General features: G+C 65.7%; 2 protein-coding genes across 2 annotated transcripts; both read left to right on the forward strand.

Moving 5' to 3' along the window:
• Nucleotides 1–370: 370 nt before the first annotated feature.
• On the forward strand, nucleotides 371–3,600 carry LOC126037043 (hydroperoxide isomerase ALOXE3-like; the record flags this gene model as incomplete). Its single annotated transcript, XM_049797271.1, has 5 exons — nucleotides 371–551; nucleotides 727–848; nucleotides 1,539–1,639; nucleotides 2,265–2,435; nucleotides 3,313–3,600. Coding segments are annotated over 5 exons (755 nt in total), but the record flags the coding sequence as incomplete, so codon positions are not given.
• A 5,347-nt stretch (nucleotides 3,601–8,947) lies between these two features.
• On the forward strand, nucleotides 8,948–19,194 carry LOC126037044 (polyunsaturated fatty acid lipoxygenase ALOX15B-like). Its single transcript, XM_049797272.1, is given in 15 exon segments — nucleotides 8,948–9,040; nucleotides 9,584–9,851; nucleotides 11,635–11,719; nucleotides 12,389–12,589; nucleotides 13,546–13,646; nucleotides 13,847–13,962; nucleotides 13,964–14,020; nucleotides 14,557–14,700; nucleotides 15,612–15,812; nucleotides 16,606–16,692; nucleotides 16,847–17,016; nucleotides 17,441–17,562; nucleotides 18,348–18,448; nucleotides 18,672–18,842; nucleotides 19,015–19,194. Coding segments are annotated over 15 exon segments (2,097 nt in total).
• Nucleotides 19,195–20,824: the final 1,630 nt, after the last annotated feature.

Below are 20,824 nucleotides of genomic sequence, written 5' to 3' on the forward strand. Positions count from 1 at the left end.
CATTCCGGTGGGATTTGGATGGCTTTTGGTGGGATTTGGTCTATTTTGGTGGGATTTGTGCTATTTTGGTGGGAATTGGGGCTGGTTTGGTGGGATCTGCTGGGATTTGGGGGCATTCTGGTGGGATTTGGATGGCATTTGCTGGGATTTGGATGGCTTTTGCTGCGATTTGTGCTATTTTGGTGGGAATTGGGGCTGGTTTGGTGGGATCTGCTGGGATTTGGGGGCATTCTGGTGGGATTTGGATGGCTTTTGCTGGGATTCGGTCTTTTTTTTGAAGGGATTTGGGGCTGGTTTGGTGGGATCTGCTGGGATTCGGGGGGACGGGGGGGGTGGAACCGGGGGGGTGTCCGTCGCGGCAGAGACTGAGCGGTGCCGCAGGCGGTGGCCCTGGGCCGAGAGGGGCTGCTGCGGCTGGTGGCGCGGGGGCTGCGGGAGCTGCCCTACGCCGCCCTCGTGCTGCCTCGGGACCTGCGCCGCCGCGGCGTCACCCGCACGCGCCGATACCACTTCGCCGACGACGCCCGGCGCATCTGGGCCGCCATCCGCAGGTGGGTGCCCCCTCGTGCCCCCTCGTGCCCCCTCGTGCCCCCTGGTGTCTCCTCACCCGACCTTCCGCGCTCTCTCGCGCATCCTTGTGCCTCCTCGTGCGTCCTCGTGCGAGAAGTGGAAATGGGGGTGGGGGGGGGGTCTCAGGCATCCGGCCTGACCCCCCGCCCCCCCCAGCTTCGTGAAGGGCATCGTGCAGCACTACTACCCGTGCGACGCGGCCGTGCGAGAGGACCCCGAGCTGCAGGCCTGGGTGGGCGAGATCTTCCACAAGGGTTTCCTCGGCCGCCGCAGCTCAGGTGCCCTCGCACGGGGGGGGGGGGGACGGACGGACATTACCCCGGTTTGACCCCCCCGTGACCCTTGTGTGCCCCCCCCCCCCCAGTGACCCTCATGTGATGACCCCTCCCCCCAGTGAGGTCCTGACCCCTGTTTGACCCCTGTGACCCCCGTGGGAGGCCCGACCCCCATGTGACCCTTGCATGACCTTTGTGTGACCCTCGTGCGAGGTGGTGACCCTCACATGACCCCTGTGTGACCCCTGCGACCCGCGTGTGACCCCATGCAACCCCTGTGTGACCTCTGTAACCCTTGTGTGACCCCTGCATGACCCCTACAAGACCCCTGTGCGACCCCGTGCGACCCCTGTATGACCCCTGTGTGACCCCTGTGACCCCTGTAACCCCTGTAACCCCTGTGCAACCCACGTGTGACCCCTTTGTGACCCCCGTGTGACCCCTGTAACCCTTATGTGACCCCCATGTGACCCCTGTGTGAGCCACGTGCGACCCCCCGTGACCCCCTGTGACCCCTGTAACCCCTCATGTGACCCCCGTGTGACCCCCGTGTGACCCCTGTAACCCCTTGTGCGACCTGTGACCCCCGTGTGACCCCATGCGACCCCTATAACCCTTATGTGACCCCTGTGCGACCTCTGTGTGACCCTCCCGCGACCCCCGTGACCCTCCCGTGACCCCTGTGACCCCCAGGGGTGCCGTCCCGCCTGCGCTCCATCCCCGCCCTCGTCACCTTCGTCACCGTCATCATCTACAGCTGCTCCGCCCACCACGCCGCCACCAACAGCGGGCAGGTGGGGGCACGGGGTGCTGGGGGGGGGTCTGGGTGTTATGGGGGGGTCTTGGTGCTGGAGGGGGTCTGGGTGTTATGGGGGATCTGGGTGCTGGGGGGGGGCACTGGGTGCTATGGGGGGTCTGGGTGCTGGGGGGGGGTAATGGGTGCTGGGGGGGGTAAAGGGTGCTATGGGGGGGCACTGGGTGCTATGGGGGGGTCTGGGTGCTGGGGGGGGCACTGGGTGCTAGGGGGTGTCTGGGTGTTATGGGGGGGTCTTGGTGCTGGGGGGGGTCTGGGTGTTATGGGGGATCTGGGTGCTGGGGAGGGCACTGGGTGCTGGGGGGGGTCTGGGTGCTATGGGGGGTCTGGGTGCTGAGGGGGGGTCTGGGTGCTATAGGGGGGTGGGATCTGGGTGCTGGGGGGTCTAGGTGCTGGGGGGGGCTGAGGGGGGCACTGGGTGCTGGGGGGGGTCCCAGACACCCGGATCTCTGGGGGGGTCGGTGGGTGCTATGGGGTGGTTGGGACCCAGACCCTTGTGGGAGTCAGTGGGTGCTGAGGGGGGGTCAGTGGGTACTATGGGGGAGGGGGCGAACCCCAGCCCCCCCATATTCACCCCCAACCCCCCCCCGCCCCCGTCGGGGCAGTTTGAGCTGGGCGCCTTCGTGCCCAACATGCCGGCCGCCATGCGGCAACCGCCGCCGGAGACGAAGGAGCCGCTGTCGGAGGGCGAGTTCCTGGCCGCGCTGCCGGCCATGAACACCACCGTCGTCACCCTGGGGGTGCTCTGGGTGCTGCGCAACGAGCCCCTCGACATGGTGAGGGGGGGGGCGCCCGGCCCCGGGGGGTGGGGGCATATACCCCTAAGTCCTGGGCTTCCCCCGCCGCCAAAATGGCGGCGGGACCCCGGCGGGACCCCCCTACGCGACCCCTGGGTGACCCTCGTGGGGGTCCTGTGACCTCCCCCCAGGGGTTTGGGTGCCCCCCCATGACCCCCGATGACCCCCTGACCCCAATGATGGCAACCCATTCCAATGACCCCCATCCCCAAAAGCACCCAACCCTTTGACTCCCCTCCATGACCCCAGGACCCCCCAGGGGTTTGGGTGCCCCCCCAATGCCCCCCCATGATCCCCAATGACCCCCAGGGGGTTGGGTGCCCCCCAATGACCCCCGATGACCCCCCTGACCCCAACGATGCCAACCCATTCCAATGACCCCCATCCCCCAAAGCACCCAACTCTTTGACTCGCCCCAAGACCCCTCAGCGGTTTGGGTGCCCCCCCATGACCCCCAATGACCCCCCATGACCCCCCATGACCCCAATGACCCCCAGGGGTTTGGGTGCCTCCCCATGACCCCCAATGACCCCGACATTCCAATGACCCCCATCTCCCCAAGCACCCAACCCTTTGACTCCCCCCCCCCCCCCATGACCCTAAGACCCCCCAGGGGTTTGGGTGCCCCCTCCATGACCCCCCATGACCCCTCATGACCCCCAATGACCCCCCATGACCCCAATGACCCCTAGGAGTTTGGTTGCCCCCCCCCCCCCGACCCCGATGACCCCCGGACATTCCAATGACCCCCATCCCTCCAAGCACCCAACCCTTTGACTCCCCCCTGTGACCCCAAGACCCCCCAGGGATTTGGGTGACCTCTGACCCCCCCCGTCCCCCTGTGTCCCCCCCCCAGCGCCCGCTGGGCAGTTACCCCGAGCAGCATTTCACGGAGGAAACCCCCCGACGCCTCATCGGCGCCTTCCAGCGCCGCTTGGCCGCCATTTCCCGCCGCATCCGGCGCCGCAACGCCGGCCTGGCGCTGCCCTACACCTACCTGGACCCCGCCCACATCGAGAACAGCGTTGCCATCTGAGGGGGGGGGCGGTGGGACCCCCCCTTGGGGGGCTGCGTGCCTTTTTGGGGGGGGCCCTGGGTGTCTGGGTGCCATTTTGTTGGGTTCTTGGGGGTTTGGGTGCCATTTTGGGGCTTCCTGAGGGTCCACAAGGACCCCTTTGTTCCTGTAGGGGGTGTCTGGGGGGTGTTAGGGTGCTGGGGGGGCCTCTGGGGGTCTCGGTGCCATTTTGGGGGGGTCCCTGGGGCTCTGGGTGCCATTTTGGGGGGGATTCCAGGTGTCTGGGTGCCATTTTGTTGGGTTCCTGGGTGTCTGGGTGCCATTTTGGGGGGGGTTCCGGATGTCTGGATGCCATTTTGTTGGGTTCTTGGGGGGCTGGGTGTCATTTTGGGGCCCTTCGAGTGTCCACAAGGACCCCTCAGTTCCTTGAAGGGGGGGTCTGGGGGGTTTTGGGGTGGGGGGGTGTCCCTGGGCGTCTGGGTGCCATTTTGTTGGGTTCTTGGGGGTCTGGGTGCCATTTTGGGGCTTCTTGAGGGTCCACAAGGACCCCTTTGTTCCTTGTAGGGGGTGTCTGGGGGGTGTTAGGGTGCTGGGGGGGCCTCTGGGGGTCTGGGTGCCATTTTGGGGGGGTCCCTGGGGCTCTGGGTGCCATTTTGGGGGGGATTCCAGGTGTCTGGGTGCCATTTTGTTGGGTACCTGGGGGTCTGGGTGCCATTTTGGGGCCCTTCGAGTGTCCACAAGGACCCCTCAGTTCCTTGAAGGGGGGGTCTGGGGGGGTTTTGGGGTGGGGGGGTGTCCCTTGGTGTCTGGGTGCCATTTTGGGGGGGATTCCAGGTGCCTGGGTGCCATTTTGTTGGGTTCTTGGGGGTTTGGGTGCCATTTTGGGGCTTCTTGAGGGTCCACAAGGACCCCTCCGTTCCTTGTAGGGGGTGTCTGGGGGCTGTTAGGGTGCTGGGGGGGTCTCTGGGGGTCTGGGTGCCATTTTGGGGGGGTCCCTGGGGGTTTGGGTGCCATTTTGTTGGGTACCTGGGGGTCTGGGTGCCATTTTGGGGCCCTTCGAGTGTCCACAAGGACCCCTCAGTTCCTTGAAGGGGGGGTCTGGGAGGGTTTTGGGGTGGGGGGGTGTCGCTGGGTGTCTGGGTGTCATTTTGGGGGGGATTCCAGGTGCCTGGGTGCCATTTTGTTGGGTTCTTGGGGGTCTGGGTGCCATTTTGGGGCTTCTTGAGGGTCCACAAGGACCCCTTTGTTCCTTGTGGGGGGTGTCTGGGGGGTGTTAGGGTGCTGGGGGGGTCTCTGGGGGTCTGGGTGCCATTTTGGGGGGGTCCCTGGGGCTCTGTGTGCCATTTTGAGGGGGATTCCAGGTGCCTGGGTGCCATTTTGTTGGGTTCTTGGGGTTTGGGTGCCATTTTGGGGCCCTTCGAGGGTCCACAAGGACCCCTCAGTTCCTTGTAGGGGGTGTCTGGGGGGTGTTAGGGTGCTGGGGGGGCCTCTGGGGGTCTGGGTGCCATTTTGAGGGGGATTCCAGGTGCCTGGGTGCCATTTTGTTGGGTTCCTGGGGGTCTGGGTGCCATTTTGGGGCCCTTCGAGGGTCCACAAGGACCCCTCAGTTCCTTGAAGGGGGGGTTGGGGGGGGTTTTGGGGTGGGAGGGGTGTCGCTGGGTGTCTGGGTGTCATTTTGGGGGGGATTCCAGGTGCCTGGGTGCCATTTTGTTGGGTTCTGGGTGTCTGGGTGCCATTTTGGGGCTTCTTGAGGGTCCACAAGGACCCCTTTGTTCCTTGTGGGGGGTGTCTGGGGGGTGTTAGGGTGCTGGGGGGGCCTCTGGGGGTCTCGGTGCCATTTTGGGGGGGGTCCCTGGGGCTCTGGGTGCCATTTTGGGGGGGATTCCAGGTGTCTGGGTGCCATTTTGTTGGGTTCTGGGTGTCTGGGTGCCATTTTGGGGCTTCTTGAGGGTCCACAAGGACCCCTTTGTTCCTTGTGGGGGGTGTCTGGGGGGTGTTAGGGTGCTGGGGGGGCCTCTGGGGGTCTCGGTGCCATTTTGGGGGGGTCCCTGGGGCTCTGGGTGCCATTTTGGGGGGGGATTCCAGGTGTCTGGGTGCCATTTTGTTGGGTTCCTGGGTGTCTGGGTGCCATTTTGGGGGGGGTTCTGGATGTCTGGATGCCATTTTGTTGGGTTCTTGGGGGGCTGGGTGTCATTTTGGGGCCCTTCGAGTGTCCACAAGGACCCCTCAGTTCCTTGAAGGGGGGGTCTGGGGGGTTTTGGGGTGGGGGGGTGTCCCTGGGCGTCTGGGTGCCATTTTGTTGGGTTCTTGGGGGTCTGGGTGCCATTTTGGGGCTTCTTGAGGGTCCACAAGGACCCCTTTGTTCCTTGTAGGGGATGTCTGGGGGGTGTTAGGGTGCTGGGGGGGTCTCTGGGGGTCTGGGTGCCATTTTGGGGGGTTCCGGATGTCTGGGTGCCATTTTGGGGCCTTTCTAGGGCCCACCCAGACCCCTGGGTCCCTTATGGGGGGGAGTCTGGGGGGGTGCTGGGGGGGTACCTGAGGGCCAGGGTGCCATTTCGGGGGGGTCCTGGACCCCTGGGTCCCTTATGGGGGGGGGTGAGGGGGGTTCTGGGTGTCCCAGTGGGGTTCTGGGTGCTGGGGGGGTCCCCAGACCCCCAGGTTCCATTTTGGGGGGTGGTAAGGGGTTGAGGGGGGGTCTGGGTGCCGGGGTGGGGTGTCGGGGTGCTGGGGGGGTCACCCCGGATGCGTGGGTTCACTTTGGGGACGGGGAGGGGGGCTGGGGCGTCCCCAGTGCCAAACTGGTCTGTACTGGGAGTCGTTACTGGTGTCAATAAAGGTGCTGTCCCCAGCGGGGTTGTGTGTGTCACTGGGTGTACTGGGCAGAGCTGGGCTGGGCCCAGTGGGGTAACTGGGATGGGACTGGGCCCACTGGTGGGATTGGGGTGAACTGGGGGGGGTGGGGGGCAAACCCAGTGCTTCACACTGGGGGTGTTAATGGTCCAAACTGGGGAGGAAGTGGGATGGGGGGCCAGGCCCAGTGGTGTAAACTGGGGTACAACTGGGATGGGGGACGAATCCTAGAGGTGTAAACTGGGGTGTAACTGGCGTTAGGGAAAAGACTGGTGGTGTAAACTGGGGTGTAACTGGGATGGGACTGGGCTCAGTGGTCCAAACTGGAGTATAACTGGGGTTGGGGGCCAAGCCTAGTGGTCCGAACTGGGGAGGAAGTGGGATGGGCGGCCATGCCCCAGTGGTCCAAACGGTGGTGTAACTGGGATGCGACTGGGCTTGCTGGTGGGAACTGGGTGAACTGGGGTGGGGGGCCAAGCCCAGTGGTCTGGACTGGGGTGTAACTGGGAGGGAACCAAGCCCAGTGATGTAAACTGGGGAGGAAGTGGGATGGAGGGGCCAGGCCCCATGGTCCAAACTGGGTGAACTGGGGTGGGGGGCCAAGACCAGTGCTCCGGACCGGGGTGTATCTGGGATGGGGGGACCAAACCCAGTGCTCCAGCCCGGTGTCAGGGTCTAAACTGGGGTGTAGCTGGTCATACTGGGTCCAGCACTGGACCAGGGTTATAAAAGGGTGCTGGGGCAAGACTTAGCAGTGTAAACTGGGGTGAACTGGGATGCAGCTGGGGTGCTGCCCAGCCCCAGTGGCATAACTGGGATGTAACTGGGATTGGGGCCAAGCCCAGTGGTGTAAATGGGGGTAACTTGGAGTGGGCCAGGCTCAGTGGCGTAAACTGGGGTGTATCTGGGGTGGGACTGGGTCCACTGGTGGGAACTGGGTGAGCTGGGGTGGGGGGCCAAGACCAGTGGTCCAGACGGGGCTGTAACTGGGAGGCAACCAAGCCCAGTGGTGTCAACTGGGGTGGAACTGGGGGGGGGGCAAACCCCAAGCTCCAACCTTGTGGCGGGGTCTAAACTGGGGTGTACCTGGTCATACTGGGTCCTGTACTGGATCAGCGGGATAAAAGGGTGCTGGGCCAACGCTTAGTGGTGTAAACTGAGGTGTAATTCAGATGCAACTGGGGTGTGGTCCAGACCCAGTGGCATATCTGGGGCGTAACTGGAGTGAACTGGATTGCAAGTGGGATGGCGCCCAGCCCCAGTGGTGCAACTGGGACGTGACTGGGGTGAACTGGGATGCAACTGGGGCGCGGTCCAGACCTGGTGGTGTAACTGGGGTGTAACTTGGGTGTAACTGGGGTCAACTGGGATGCAACTGGGGTGCGGCCCAGACCCAGTGGTGCAACTGGGATGGAACTGGGATGCAACTGCGGTGGGGCCCAGACCCAGTGGTGTGACTGGGATGCAACTGGGCAGTAACTGGGCTGGGGGTCACTGATGCAAGCAGGGGCGGAACTGGTTTTACTGGGCCCAGTGGTGTAACTGGGGTGTAACCGGGTGGCCTCAGGCATCCCTGGGGGGGGACGGGGACGGGACCCAGGAGTGCTCTAACCGGTCAAAGCCGGGAACTGGGAGGAACTGGGGCGGGACTGGGACTGCGGGGGTGGCAGAGGGACCCAGCAGTGCCCTGGGGAGCCGGCGTTGCCGCGGGGGGGACCCAGGAGGGACCCCGAGGGACCTGAGGACCCCAAGGGACCCCAAAGGACCCCAAGGGACCCAGGAGGGACCCCGAAGACCCCGAGAGACCCTGAGGGACCCCAAGGGACCCAGGAGGGACCCCGAAGACCCCGAGGGACCCCAAGGGACCCAAGGACCCCAGGAGGGACCCCAAGGGACCCCCAAGGGACCCAGGAGGGACCCCGAAGACCCCAAGGGACCCCAAGGGACACAGAAAGGACCCTGAAGACCCCGAGGGACCCAAGGACCCCAGGAGGGACCCCAAGAGACCCCGAGGGACCCAAGGACCCCGAAGGACCCAGGAGGGACCCTGAAAGACCCCAAGGACCCAGAAGGACCCCGAGGGACCCAGGAAGGACCCAGGGGAACCTGAGGGACCCAAGGAGCCCAGGAGGGACCCCAAGGGACCCCAAGGGACCCAAGAACCCCAGCAAGGACCCAGAAGGACCCCAAGGACCCCAGGAGGGACCCCAAGGGACCCCGAGGGACCCCAAGGGACCCAGGAGGGACCCTGAAGATCCCAAGGGACCCAAGGACCCCAGGAGGGACCCCAAGAGACCCCGAAGGACCCAAGGAGCCCAGGAGGGACCCCAAGGGACCGAAGAACCCCAGGAGGGACCCCGAAGGACCCCGAGGACCCCGGGAGGGACCCCAAGAGACCCCGAGAGACCCTGAGGGACCCCGAGGTTACCGGGAGGTTACTGGGAGCACCCTGGCGTCCCCAGAGGCCCCGTCTGTCCCCAAGGGGACCCCGGCGTCCCCAAATGTCCCCGAGGGGCCCCCGTCACCCCCAGGGGAGCCGAGCATCCCCGAGGGGCCGCCGGTGCCCGGCGGGGGGGCGCGGTACCGGGTGAGGGTGACGACGGGGTCCCAGTGGGGTGGGGGGACGATGGCGGCCGTGACCCTCAGCCTGGTGGGGACGGGGGGACAGAGCCCCCCCTGCCACCTCGACTGGCCCCTCCATCGCCTGCGCGCCGGCACCGTGAGTGTACTGGGGGTACTGGGGGGCACTGGGAAGGGACTGGGGGTGCTGGGAAGGGACCCGAGGGGGACTGGGAAGGGACTGGGGGGCACTCGGGGGGGACTGGGAGGGACTGGGAGGGACTGGGAGGCACTGAGCGGGTTGACGAGGCATGGGGGGAGGACGGGGGGTGATGGGGGTGACACAGGGGGTGACATGGGGTGACATGGGGGGCGATGGAGGTGACAGGGGGTGATGGGGTGACATGGGGTGACATGAAGGGTGATGGGGGTGACATGGGGGTGATGGGGGTGACACGAGGGGTGATGGGGTGACATGGGGTGACATGGGGTGGTGACGGGGGGTGACGCGAGGGGTGATGGAGGTGACGGGGTGACACGGGGGGTGACATGGAGGGTGACGTAAGGGGTGATGGGGGTGATGGAGGTGACATGGGGGTGATGGGGTGACATGGGGTGACATGGGGTGACGCGGGGGGTGACGGGGGGGTGACACGAGGGGTGACGGGGGGTGACAGGGGGGTGACAGGCGGTGCCACCGCAGACGGTGGTGGTGGAGGTGACGTCGGCGCAGCCCCTGGGGACCCTCCTGCTGGTGCGGCTGTGGAAGGAGCCGCTGGTGTCCCTCGTCCCCGACCGCTGGTTCTGCGCCCGCGTCACTGTCACCGGGCCCCTGGGGGACGGCGATGACGACGGGGACGGCGATGACGACGGGGACGGCGATGGTGGCGACGATGGGGACGTCCCCAGGGCCACCTTCCCCTGCTACCGCTGGCTGGAGAGCGGCTGCCTGGAGCTGCGGGAGGGCACTGGTACGGGGACAGCGGGGGACGCGGCGGGGGCATGGGGACAAGGGGACGCCACGGGGACACCGTGGGGACACCGTGGGGACGTGGGGACATGAGGACGTCATGGGGATATGGGACGTGGGGACAAGGGGACGCCATGGGGACACCGTGGGGACACCGTGGGGACGTGGGGACATGAGGACGTCATGGGGATATGGGACAAGGGGACAAGGGGACACCATGGGGACACTATGGGGACACCGTGGGGACACCGTGGGGACATCATGGGGACATCATGGGGACGTGGGGACATGAGGACGTCATGGGGATATGGGATGTGGGGACAAGGGGACACCATGGGGACACCGTGGGGACGTGGGGACATGAGGACGTCATGGGGATATGGGACGTGGGGACAAGGGGACGCCATGGGGACACCGTGGGGACACCATGGGGACGTGGGGACATGAGGACGTCATGGGGATATGGGACAAGGGGACAAGGGGACACCATGGGGACACTATGGGGACACCGTGGGGACACCGTGGGGACATCATGGGGACATCATGGGGACGTGGGGACATGAGGACGTCATGGGGATATGGGATGTGGGGACAAGGGGACACCATGGGGACACTGTGGGGACGTGGGGACATGAGGACATCATGGGGATATGGGACGTGGGGACAAGGGGACACCATGGGGACACCGTGGGGACACCATGGGGACACCATGGGGACAAGGGGACATGAGGATGTCATGGGGATATGGGACGTGGGGACAAGGGGACGCCATGGGGACACCGTGGGGACACCGTGGGGACGTGGGGACATGAGGACGTCATGGGGATATGGGATGTGGGGACAAGGGGACACCATGGGGACACTATGGGGACACCGTGGGGACACCGTGGGGACATCATGGGGACATCATGGGGACGTGGGGACATGAGGACGTCATGGGGATATGGGATGTGGGGACAAGAGGACACCATGGGGACACCGTGGGGACGTGGGGACATGAGGACATCATGGGGATATGGGATGTGGGGACAAGGGGACACCATGGGGACACTGTGGGGACACCGTGGGGACACCATGGGGACGTGGGGACATGAGGACGTCATGGGGATATGGGACAAGGGGACAAGTGGACACCATGGGGACACCGTGGGGACACCGTGGGGACACCATGGGGACGTGGGGACATGAGGACGTCATGGGGATATGGGATGTGGGGACAAGGGGACACCATGGGGACACCGTGGGGACGTGGGGACATGAGGACATCATGGGGATATGGGATGTGGGGACAAGGGGACACCATGGGGACACCGTGGGGACGTGGGGACATGAGGACATCATGGGGATATGGGATGTGGGGACAAGGGGACACCATGGGGACACCGTGGGGACACCGTGGGGACACCATGGGGATGTTGGGGGACATCTGGGGGGACACAGGCACATGGAGACGTGGGGACAGCATGGAGACGAGGGGGACACGGGGACAAGATTTGGGGGAATGTGGGGACACGAGGACGTCACAGGGACACCATGGGGGCTGCTGGACACAGGGGATGGGGGGACATGGGGGGCCATGGGGGGCCATGGGGATGTGGGGACACCGTGGGGACATGGGGACACCGTGGGGCCATGGGGACATGAGACCATGGGGACACCTGCGACCCCCGTCACCTCCCATGACGTGGGGAGTGGGAGCACTGGGAGGGAACTGGGGGCACTGGGGGAGGATGCTATGTCCTGTGACCCCCATGTCCCCCCGATGTCCCCCCGATGTCCCCCAGCCCGGACTCCGCGTGAGGCCACCTGGGAGCCACAGCTGCTGCAGCAGCGCCAGGAGGAGCGGAGGGAGCGTGAGGAGGCCTTCCAGTACGGACTGGGAGCACTGGGAGGGCACTGGGAGGGCACTGGGAGCTCTGAGAGGGAGCTGGGAACACTGGGATGTTCCTGGGACGTTACTGGGGGGGAATGGGAGCACTGGGGGCACACTGGGAGGGGACTGGGAGCTCTGGGACGTTACTGGGAGGGGACTGGGAGAGGACTGAGAGCACTGGGAGGGGACTGGGAGCTCTGGGACGTTACTGGGAGGGGACTGGGAGAGGACTGAGAGCACTGGGAGGGACTGGGACGACTGAGGGGGCACTGGGATGAGATTGGGAGCACTGGAAGGCACTGGGATGTTACTGGGAGCGCTGGGAGGTTACTGGGCATGACCGGGTGTTTACCGGGAATGCTGGGATGTTACTGAGTGGTTACTGGGAGGGCACTGGGAGGTTACTGGGAGCACTAGGAAGTACTGGGAGGTTACTGGGAACACTGGTGGGTTACTGGGGATGACCGTGAAGTTACTGGGACTGCTAGGAGGCACCAGGAGGTTACTGGGAGCACTGGGGAGTTACTGGGGATGACTGGGACGTTACTAGGGATGACTGGGACATTACTGGGAGGTTACTGGCAGGGCCCTAGGGGTGACTGGGAGGTTACTGGGAGGTTACTGGGAGCACTGGGAGCAGGACCCATGAGTCCGTCCCCCCCCAGGTGGGAGCCCTACGCCCCGGGGTGGCCCTGGCGGCTGCGGGCGCTGCCCCCCGCCCTCTGCCCCTGGCCACCCCCCCCGCCACCGCCATCGGCGGCGTCACCGGCGTCACCGGCGTCACCGTCGCCCCCCCGGCAGCTGTCCCCCAGCCTGGCCTATCCCCTGGGACACCGCGCCAACATCGCCGCCCGCACCGCCGCCGCGTCGGTGTCACCGTCACCCCCCCGTGTCCCCCGAGCGTCCCCGAGCGTCCCGGCCACCACCCCACTCTGTCTTTGCGCGTCCCCACTTGTCCCCCACTGGGTCCCGCGTGTGGCCCCCCGGGGCCCCGCCACGTCCCCATGGCGTCCCCATGTCCCATGTCCCCGTGTCCCTGTGTCCCCATTGCCACCTCCCGTGTCCCCACGGTGTCCCCACGTCCTACGTCGCCGGTGTCCCACGTCCCCATGTCTCCATATCCCCCACAAGCCCGTGTCCCCGTGTCCCCACACCCCATTGTGTGCCCATGGTGTCCCCATGTCCCCTATCGCTATGGTGTCCCCGTGCCCATGTCCCATGTCCCACATCCCCAGGCTCCATGATGTCCCCATGTCCCCATGGTGTCCCCATGTCCCATGTCCCTTGTCCCCACGGCGTCCCCATGCCCATTTCCCCATGTCCCCCATGTCCCCACAACCCATGGTGTCCCCGTGTCCCATGTCCCCATGGTGTCCCCATGCCCGTCTCCCTGTGTCCCCGTGTTGTCCCCGTGTCCCATGTCCCCATGGTGTCCCCATGTCCCCTGGTGTCCTCATGTCCTATGTCCCCATGCCCATCTCCCCATGTCGCCCATGTCCCCCTACCCCATGGTGTCCCCATGGTGTCCCCATGTCCCATGTCCCTTGTCCCCATGGTGTCCCCATGCCCATGTCCCACATCCCGACACCTCATGGTGTCCCCATGTCCCCATGGTGTCCCCATGTGCCACCTCCCCATGTCCCCATGGTGTCCCCAAGCCCATCTCCCCATGTCCCCACACCCCGTGGTGTTCCCACGTCCAATGTCCCATGTCCCCATGGTGTCCCCAAGCCCATCTCCTCATGTCCCCATGGTGTCCCCCTGCTGTCCCCCTGCTGTCCCCATGGTGTCCCCATGATGTCCCCATGTCCCCTGTCCCCAGCCAGATCCGGGTGCGCCTCCGGGGGCTTCGCTGCGGTGGCTCCTGGCGCAGCTTCGAGGACATTCGGGAGGCGCTGGAGGGGCCCGGGACCCCCATCAGTGGTGGGTGCCCCTCCCTCACACCGGGGGCACCCAGGTGTCCGGGTGGGAGGGACGTGGGGGGGACCCAGGTGTTTGGGTGGGGGGCACCCAGGTGTTTGGGGGGCACCCAGGGGTCCAAGTGGGGGGCACCCAGGGGTCTGGGGGGCACCCAGGGGTCTGGGAGGGCACCCATTTGTGTTTGTGTCCCCCCCCCCCCGCAGAGTACGTGCTGCGGCACTGGCAGGACGACGCGTTTTTCGGGGCGCAGTACCTGAGCGGGGTGAACCCCGTCCTGCTGCGCCGCTGCTCCCGCCTGCCCCCCAACTTCCCCGTCACCCCCCCCCATGGTGGCACCCAGCCTCGGCCCCGCCACCTGCCTCCGGCGCGAGATGGAGGTCAGCCCCCCCCCGAGCCCGTGGGTGGGGGGTCATGGGGACCCCGGGCTTTGGGGGGGTCCCGGGGGGCTGCGGCAGGGTGGGGGGTCCCAGGGGTCATGGGGACCCCGGGGTTTGGGGGTCCCAGGCACCTGGGGGGGCACCCAGGGGTCTGGGGCAGGGTGGGGGGGTCCCAAGGGTCATGGGGACCCCGGGCTTTGGGGGGTCCCAAGGGGCTGGGGCAGGGGGGGGGGGGTCCCAAGGGTCATGGGGACCCTGGCGTTTGGGGGGGTCCCAGGCACCTGGGGGGGCACCCAGGGGTCTGGGGGGCACCCAGGCATCCTGGGCAGGGTGTGGGGGAGGGCCCAGGCACCCAAGGGACCCCAACATCCCAGAGAGGGTGGGGGGGAACCAGGTGTCCAGGGCACCCAAGTGTCTGAAGGACCCCAGTGTTTGGGGGGGACCCAGGCGTGGGGGGGGGGACACCCAGGCATCTCGGGGGGACACACCCCCAGGTGTTTGGCTGGGGGGGGACACCCAGATGTGGGGGTGCGCAGGGGGGACGCATCTTCCTGGCCGACTACGCGCTGCTGGATGGGCTCCCCACGGGGCGCGTGGGGGGGGAACCCCAATTCCTGGCCGCCCCCCTCTGCCTGCTCTGGATCAGCCCCGGCCAGCAGCTCCTGCCCATCGCCATCCAGGTGCCGTGTGTCCCCCACCGTGTCCCCGTGTCCCCTCCATGTCTCTGTGTCCCCTCATGTCCCCCCTGTGTCCCCCCATGTCCCTGTGTCCCCCCTTGTCCCCACGGTGTCCTCTTGTCCCCATGGTGTCCTCTTGTCCCCATGTCCCACATCATGATGCCACCATGTCCCCATGTGTCTCCTTGTCCCTGTGGTGTCCCCTTGTCCCCACGTCCCCATGACCCACGTCCCCATGCCACCATATCCCCACGTCTCCTCTTGTTCCCATGTCCCCATGACCCACATCATGATGCCACCATGTCCCCACATAACCCCATGGTGTCCCCTTGTCCCCATGTGTCCCTACATGTCTCCATGTCCCCCCTTGTCCCCATGGTGTCTTCATGTCCCCATGTGTCCCCTTGTCCCCACATCCCCATGTCCCACATCATGATGCCTCCATATCCCCACGTGTCCCCTTGTCCCCATGTCCCCATGGTGTCCCCTTGTTCCCATGTCCCCATGACCCACATCATGATGCCACCATGTCCCCACGTAACCCCATGGTGTCCCCTTGTCCCCATGTGTCCCTACATGTCTCCATGTCCCCCCTTGTCCCCATGGTGTCTTCATGTCCCCATGTGTCCCCTTGTCCCCACATCCCCATGTCCCACATCATGATGCCTCCATGTCCCCACGTGTCCCCTTGTCCCCATGTCCCCATGGTGTCCCCTTGTCCCCATGTCCCCACGTGTCCCCTTGTCCCCATGTCCCCATGGTGTCCTCTTGTCCCCATGACCCACATCATGATGCCACCATGTGCCCCCATGGCGTCCCCTTGTCCCCATGGTGCCTTCTTGTCCCCTTGTCCCCCCACACCCCCGCGTCCCCCATCCCCGCTGACGCCCCCACCCATGTGTGTCCCCCCCCAGCTGTCCCAGCGCCCCGGCCCCGAGTCGCCCATCTTCCTGCCGGGGGACGGGCCGTGGGGGTGGGCGCTGGCCAAGCTGTGGGTGCGGGGCGCCCACTTCACCCTGCACGAGGCCGTCACCCACCTGCTGCACACTCACTTCTTGGGGGAGACCTTCGCCCTGGCCACCCACCGCCTGCCCGCCTGCCACCCCATCCACCAGGTACCCCCAAACTGCACCCCCTTGTCCGGTGTCCCACGCCCCCCTGTCCAACGTCCCCCCGGTGTCCCAGGGCCCCGTGGCCCATGTCCCCACCACCTACATGTCCCCATTGCCCACATGTCCCCATCACCTACACGTCCGATGTCCCCGTGTCCCCGTGTCCCACGTCCTCCTCACCGCCTACACGCCCCATGTCCCCATTGCTCACGTGTCCCAATTCTCAATGTCCCCACCACCTACGTGTCCCATGTCCCCATTGCCCCATGTCCTGTGTCCCACGTCCCGCCGGCGTCCCAGGTCCCCATGTCCCATGTCCCCATGGCCTCCCTGTCCCAATGTACCATATCCCATGTCCCCATCACCCACCTGTCCCATGGCCAATCCCCCATGTCCCATGTCCCCACCACCTACATGGCCCCATGTTCCCACGGCCCACATGTCCCATTTCCCAATGTCCCCATCACCTAGACGTCCCCATTGCCCCATGTCCCATACCCCATGTCCTCCATGTCCCATGTCCTCATGTCCCCATGTCCCCCATAGCCTATGTCCCCATGTCCCCCATGTCCCACATCCCCCATGTCCTGATGTCCCCATATGTCCCCCATATCCCATGTCCAGGTTTCCCATGTCCTTCACGTCCCCCATATCCCATGTCCCTCATGTCCCACGTCCCCATGTCCCCCAGCCCCCATGTCCTGATGTCCCCCATATCCCACGTCCACATTTCCCATGTCCCATGTCCTTCATGTCCCCCATGTCCCATGTCCCCCCCTTGTCCCAATGTCCCCAGCTCCTGCTGCCTCACTGCCGCTTCACCTTCCACATCAACATTTTGGCCCGGGAGGCCCTGCTCAGCCCTGGGGCGTTCATCGACCAGGTCAGCCGGACACCTGGGTCCCCCCCTTGGTGGCACCCGGACACCTGGGTGTCCCCCCCGGTAGCACCTAGACAGCTGGGTCCCCCAGGGGTGTGAGGAATTGGGGGGGGGGACACACGCGATGGAGGACACTGAGGGATGGTGGCATTCCCAGGCCACGGCCGTGGGGCGGGAAGGGACGCTGGAGCTGGTGGCCCGGGGGACTGCGGCGCTGACCTACAGGGAGCTGTGCGTCCCCGATGACCTGGAGCACCGTGGCGTCACCGACATCCCCAACTACCACTACCGCGATGACGCCCTGGAGATCTGGGGGGCCATCGAGAGGTGTGGGGGGACATGGGCATGGGGACAACGGGGGTGGGGCCATGGGAGATGGGGCCATGGGAGATGGGGACATGGAGATGGCAACGATGAAGATGGGACAACAGGGATGAGACTGCAGGGATGGGACATGGGGATCAGGCCACGAGGATTGTACGCTGGAGATGGGGACGTGGTGATGGAGACAACAGGGATGGGGACGTGGGGATGAGGACACGGGGATGGGGGCACCGGGGATGGGGACACGGGGTTGGGGACATCAGTGATGGGAGCAACAAGGATGAGGACATGGGGAATGGGGATGACGAGGATGGAGGCAACAGGGCTGGGGACAGGGACCACAGGGTTGGGAGCTGCTGGAGGTGACGCCAGGACAGTGGGCACGGCCCTGTCCCCACGTCTCACCGATGTCCCTGTGGTGGCCCAGCCTAGTGGAGGGGATCGTGGCTCTCTACTACCCCGAAGACAGCGACGTGGCCGAGGACTACGAGCTCCAGGACTGGGTGGGCGAGATCTTCACCTATGCTGTCCTGGGCAATGAGAAGACGGGTAGGGGGCCTGGTGACGGTCACGGCGATGGTCATGGCCACGGTGATGGTCACATCTCAGTGATGATTATGCGTGGCGATGGTGACCATCATGGGCATTGTCATCGTTGCACCCTGGTAGTGGTCACGATGACGGTGATGGTCATGGTCACATCACGGCAATAGTCGTGGTCATGGTCAAATCACCATCATGGCCACGGTCACAGTCACGTTGTGGCCATGGTCATACCACAGTGACGGTGACAGCCATGGTCGTGGCAACAGTGTTGGTCACGGTCCTGCCACAGTCATGGCCGTGACCCCAATCGCTGTTACGACCATGCCACAGCAATGGTCATGGCCAAGGTCTCACACCATAGTCGTGGTCACAGCTATGCCACGGTCATGGCCATGGTCGTAGCCAGACTGGTGACATGGCATGGGCACGGTCACGGCCATGGTCACGACATGGGATGGACATGGTTATGGCCACAGTCACGGTCATGCCATGCTCATAGCCAGGTGTGTAACATGGCATGGGCACGGTCATAGCCATGGTCATGGTCATGCCATGGTCAAGACACAGGATGGGCGTGGTCATAGCCGCAGTCACGGTCATGCCATCGTGATGGTCAAGACATGGGATTGGCACGATCATGTCCATGGCCGTGCTACGAGCTGAGCCCGTGATGGCCACGATCATGCCGTGCCCGGCGGCGTGTTGGTGGGGTGCCATGCACGGGGCACTGGTGGGGGCTGCCCGTGGTGGGTGAGGTCATTGCTGACCTCATGCCACCCTCTGCCCAGGTTTTCCCTCGAAGCTCTGCAGCCGCCCCGAGCTGGTGAAGTTCGTCACCATGATCATCTTCTGCTGCTCCGCCCGGCACGCTGCCGTCAACAGCGGCCAGGTGACACCGGGGGGGACGTGGGGGGACACGACACGGGGGGACTTGGAGGGTGGCCAAACGCCCACGTACGTCTCAGAAGTGGCCATGGAGCCTCCTTGGTGGCCCCAGGGGACTTGGGTGACCCCGGTGGGACCCAGGTGACCCTGGAGGAGATTGGGGGGGGGGGGGGGCCCAGACGCTTGGGTTCCCCCCACTGACCCCCCACCCCCCACCCGTTTCCCAGTACGACTACGCCGCCTGGATGCCCAACACGCCGGGAACGCTGGGGCGACCACCGCCACGGAGGAAGGAGGAGGCCACCGCCGAGCTGCTGCTGAGGACCCTCCCGTCCCCCGATGCCACCGGCGCCCTCCTGGCCCTGCTCAGCGTCGTCAGCTACGAGGGCGGAGAGCCGGTAAGAAGGGGGGGACACCCAGTAATCCGGGTGGGCACCCCCCCACCTTCCCCTTCCCCCCCCTCTTTGGGGACCCTGGTGTCCGGGTGGGTTGTCCCCCATGTCCCCAAGAGGACCCAGCCCTCTGACCCCCCCCCCCCCCCCCACCTCTAACTCCTCCTCTGACCCCCAGCGGCCGCTGGGGTCCCGCTCCGAGGAGCTCTTCAGTGGGGCGGCCCCACGGCGGCTCTTGGCCTCCTTCCGGCGCCGCTTGGCCGCCATCTCCCACCGCATCCGGCAGCGCAACGAGGGGCTGGCGTTGCCCTACCCCTACCTCGACCCCGCCTGCGTCCAGGAGAGCGTCGCCATCTGACCGCCCCCCCCTCCCTCCACGATGTCACCGACGCCCCCACCATGGGATGTCCCCAACCCTCCAGGATGTCCCCAAACTCCTTGGACCCTCCCTTCCCTTCCCCCGCCTTCATGTCCCCAACCTCCAAGTGCGTCCCCAACATCCCCAAGATGTCCCCGACGTCCCCAGATGTCCTCAACCCTCCCTGGACCATCCCCAAGCTCCCCGAGGTGTCCCCAACTTCCTCACCCTCCCCTCCCCCCCCGTATTGTCCCAGTCTGACCCAGCCCTGCCTCAGTTTCCCTCAACCCGAATGTCCCCTGTGTCCCCTGTCCCTGCACCATGGTGGGAGGGGGGAACATGGGGAATAAATGTGGCTCCTCTCCCACCCCTGCATGGGTAGGGACTGAGTTTGGGGACAAGGGACAGCCTGACCGTGGGGACACCACGGCCATGGGGACACGATGACCGTGGGGACGTGGGACACCACGGCCATGGGGACACGATGACCCACGGGGATGTGGGACACCATGGCCATGGGGATGTGGGACACCATGACACATGGGGACACCATGGCCATGGGGACACAACGATCAATGGGGACGTGGGACACCATGACACATGGGGACACCCTGACTGTGGGGAAGAGGGACACCATGGCCATGAGGACACCACGGCCATGGGGACGTGGGACACCATGATGCATGGGGACACCATGGCCACGAGGACACGATGACCCACAGGGACGAGGGACACCACAGCCATGGGGACGTGGGACACCATGACTGTGGGCACGAGGGACACCATGGCCACGAGGACATGATGACCGTGGGGATGTGGGACACCATGACACATGGGGACACCATGGCCATGGGGATGTGGGACACCACGGCCATGGGAACACCATGGCCATGGGGACGTGGGACACCATGGCCATGGGGACACCATGGCCATGGGGACACAATGACTGTGGGGACGTGGGACACCATGGCCACGGGGATGTGGGACACCATGACGCATGGGGACACCGTGGCCATGGGGACACCGTGGCCATGGGGACATGGGACACCACAGCCATGGGGACACAATGACCCACAAGGATGTGGGACACCATGACGCATGGGGACACCGTGGCCATGGGGACACGATGACCATGGGGACATGGGACACCATGACACATGGGGACACCCTGACTGTGGGGAAGAGGGACACCATGGCCATGAGGACACCACGGCCATGGGGACGTGGGACACCATGACGCATGGGGACACCGTGGCCATGGGGACACGATGACTGTGGGGACGTGGGACACCACGGCCATGGGGACACCGGGGGGGGGGTGGGGTGCGGTGTCCCCGGCCCGGTGCGCATGCGCCGCTCGCCGCAGAGCGGCTCCGGGTGGGGTGTTGTGCGCATGCGCCTCCCGCCACCCGGCGGGGCCCCCCCCCCCAGCCTCCCGGTCTATTTGCATAGCCCCGCCCCCTCCGGGCGCGCGGGGTGGGCGGGGCCGGGCCGTGCGCCCGGACCCCTGAGTCCCCCCCCGGGGCCACAGTCCTGCTCCAAGGCCGCATGACGTCACCGCTGACGTCACCCGCCGGCTCACCGGTGACCTTCCACACCCCCCCCCACCGCCCCCCTGGCCCTGGGCCAC

This window comes from Accipiter gentilis, unplaced genomic scaffold (genome assembly GCF_929443795.1).
Source record: "Accipiter gentilis unplaced genomic scaffold, bAccGen1.1, whole genome shotgun sequence".
NCBI lineage: Eukaryota > Metazoa > Chordata > Aves > Accipitriformes > Accipitridae > Astur > Astur gentilis.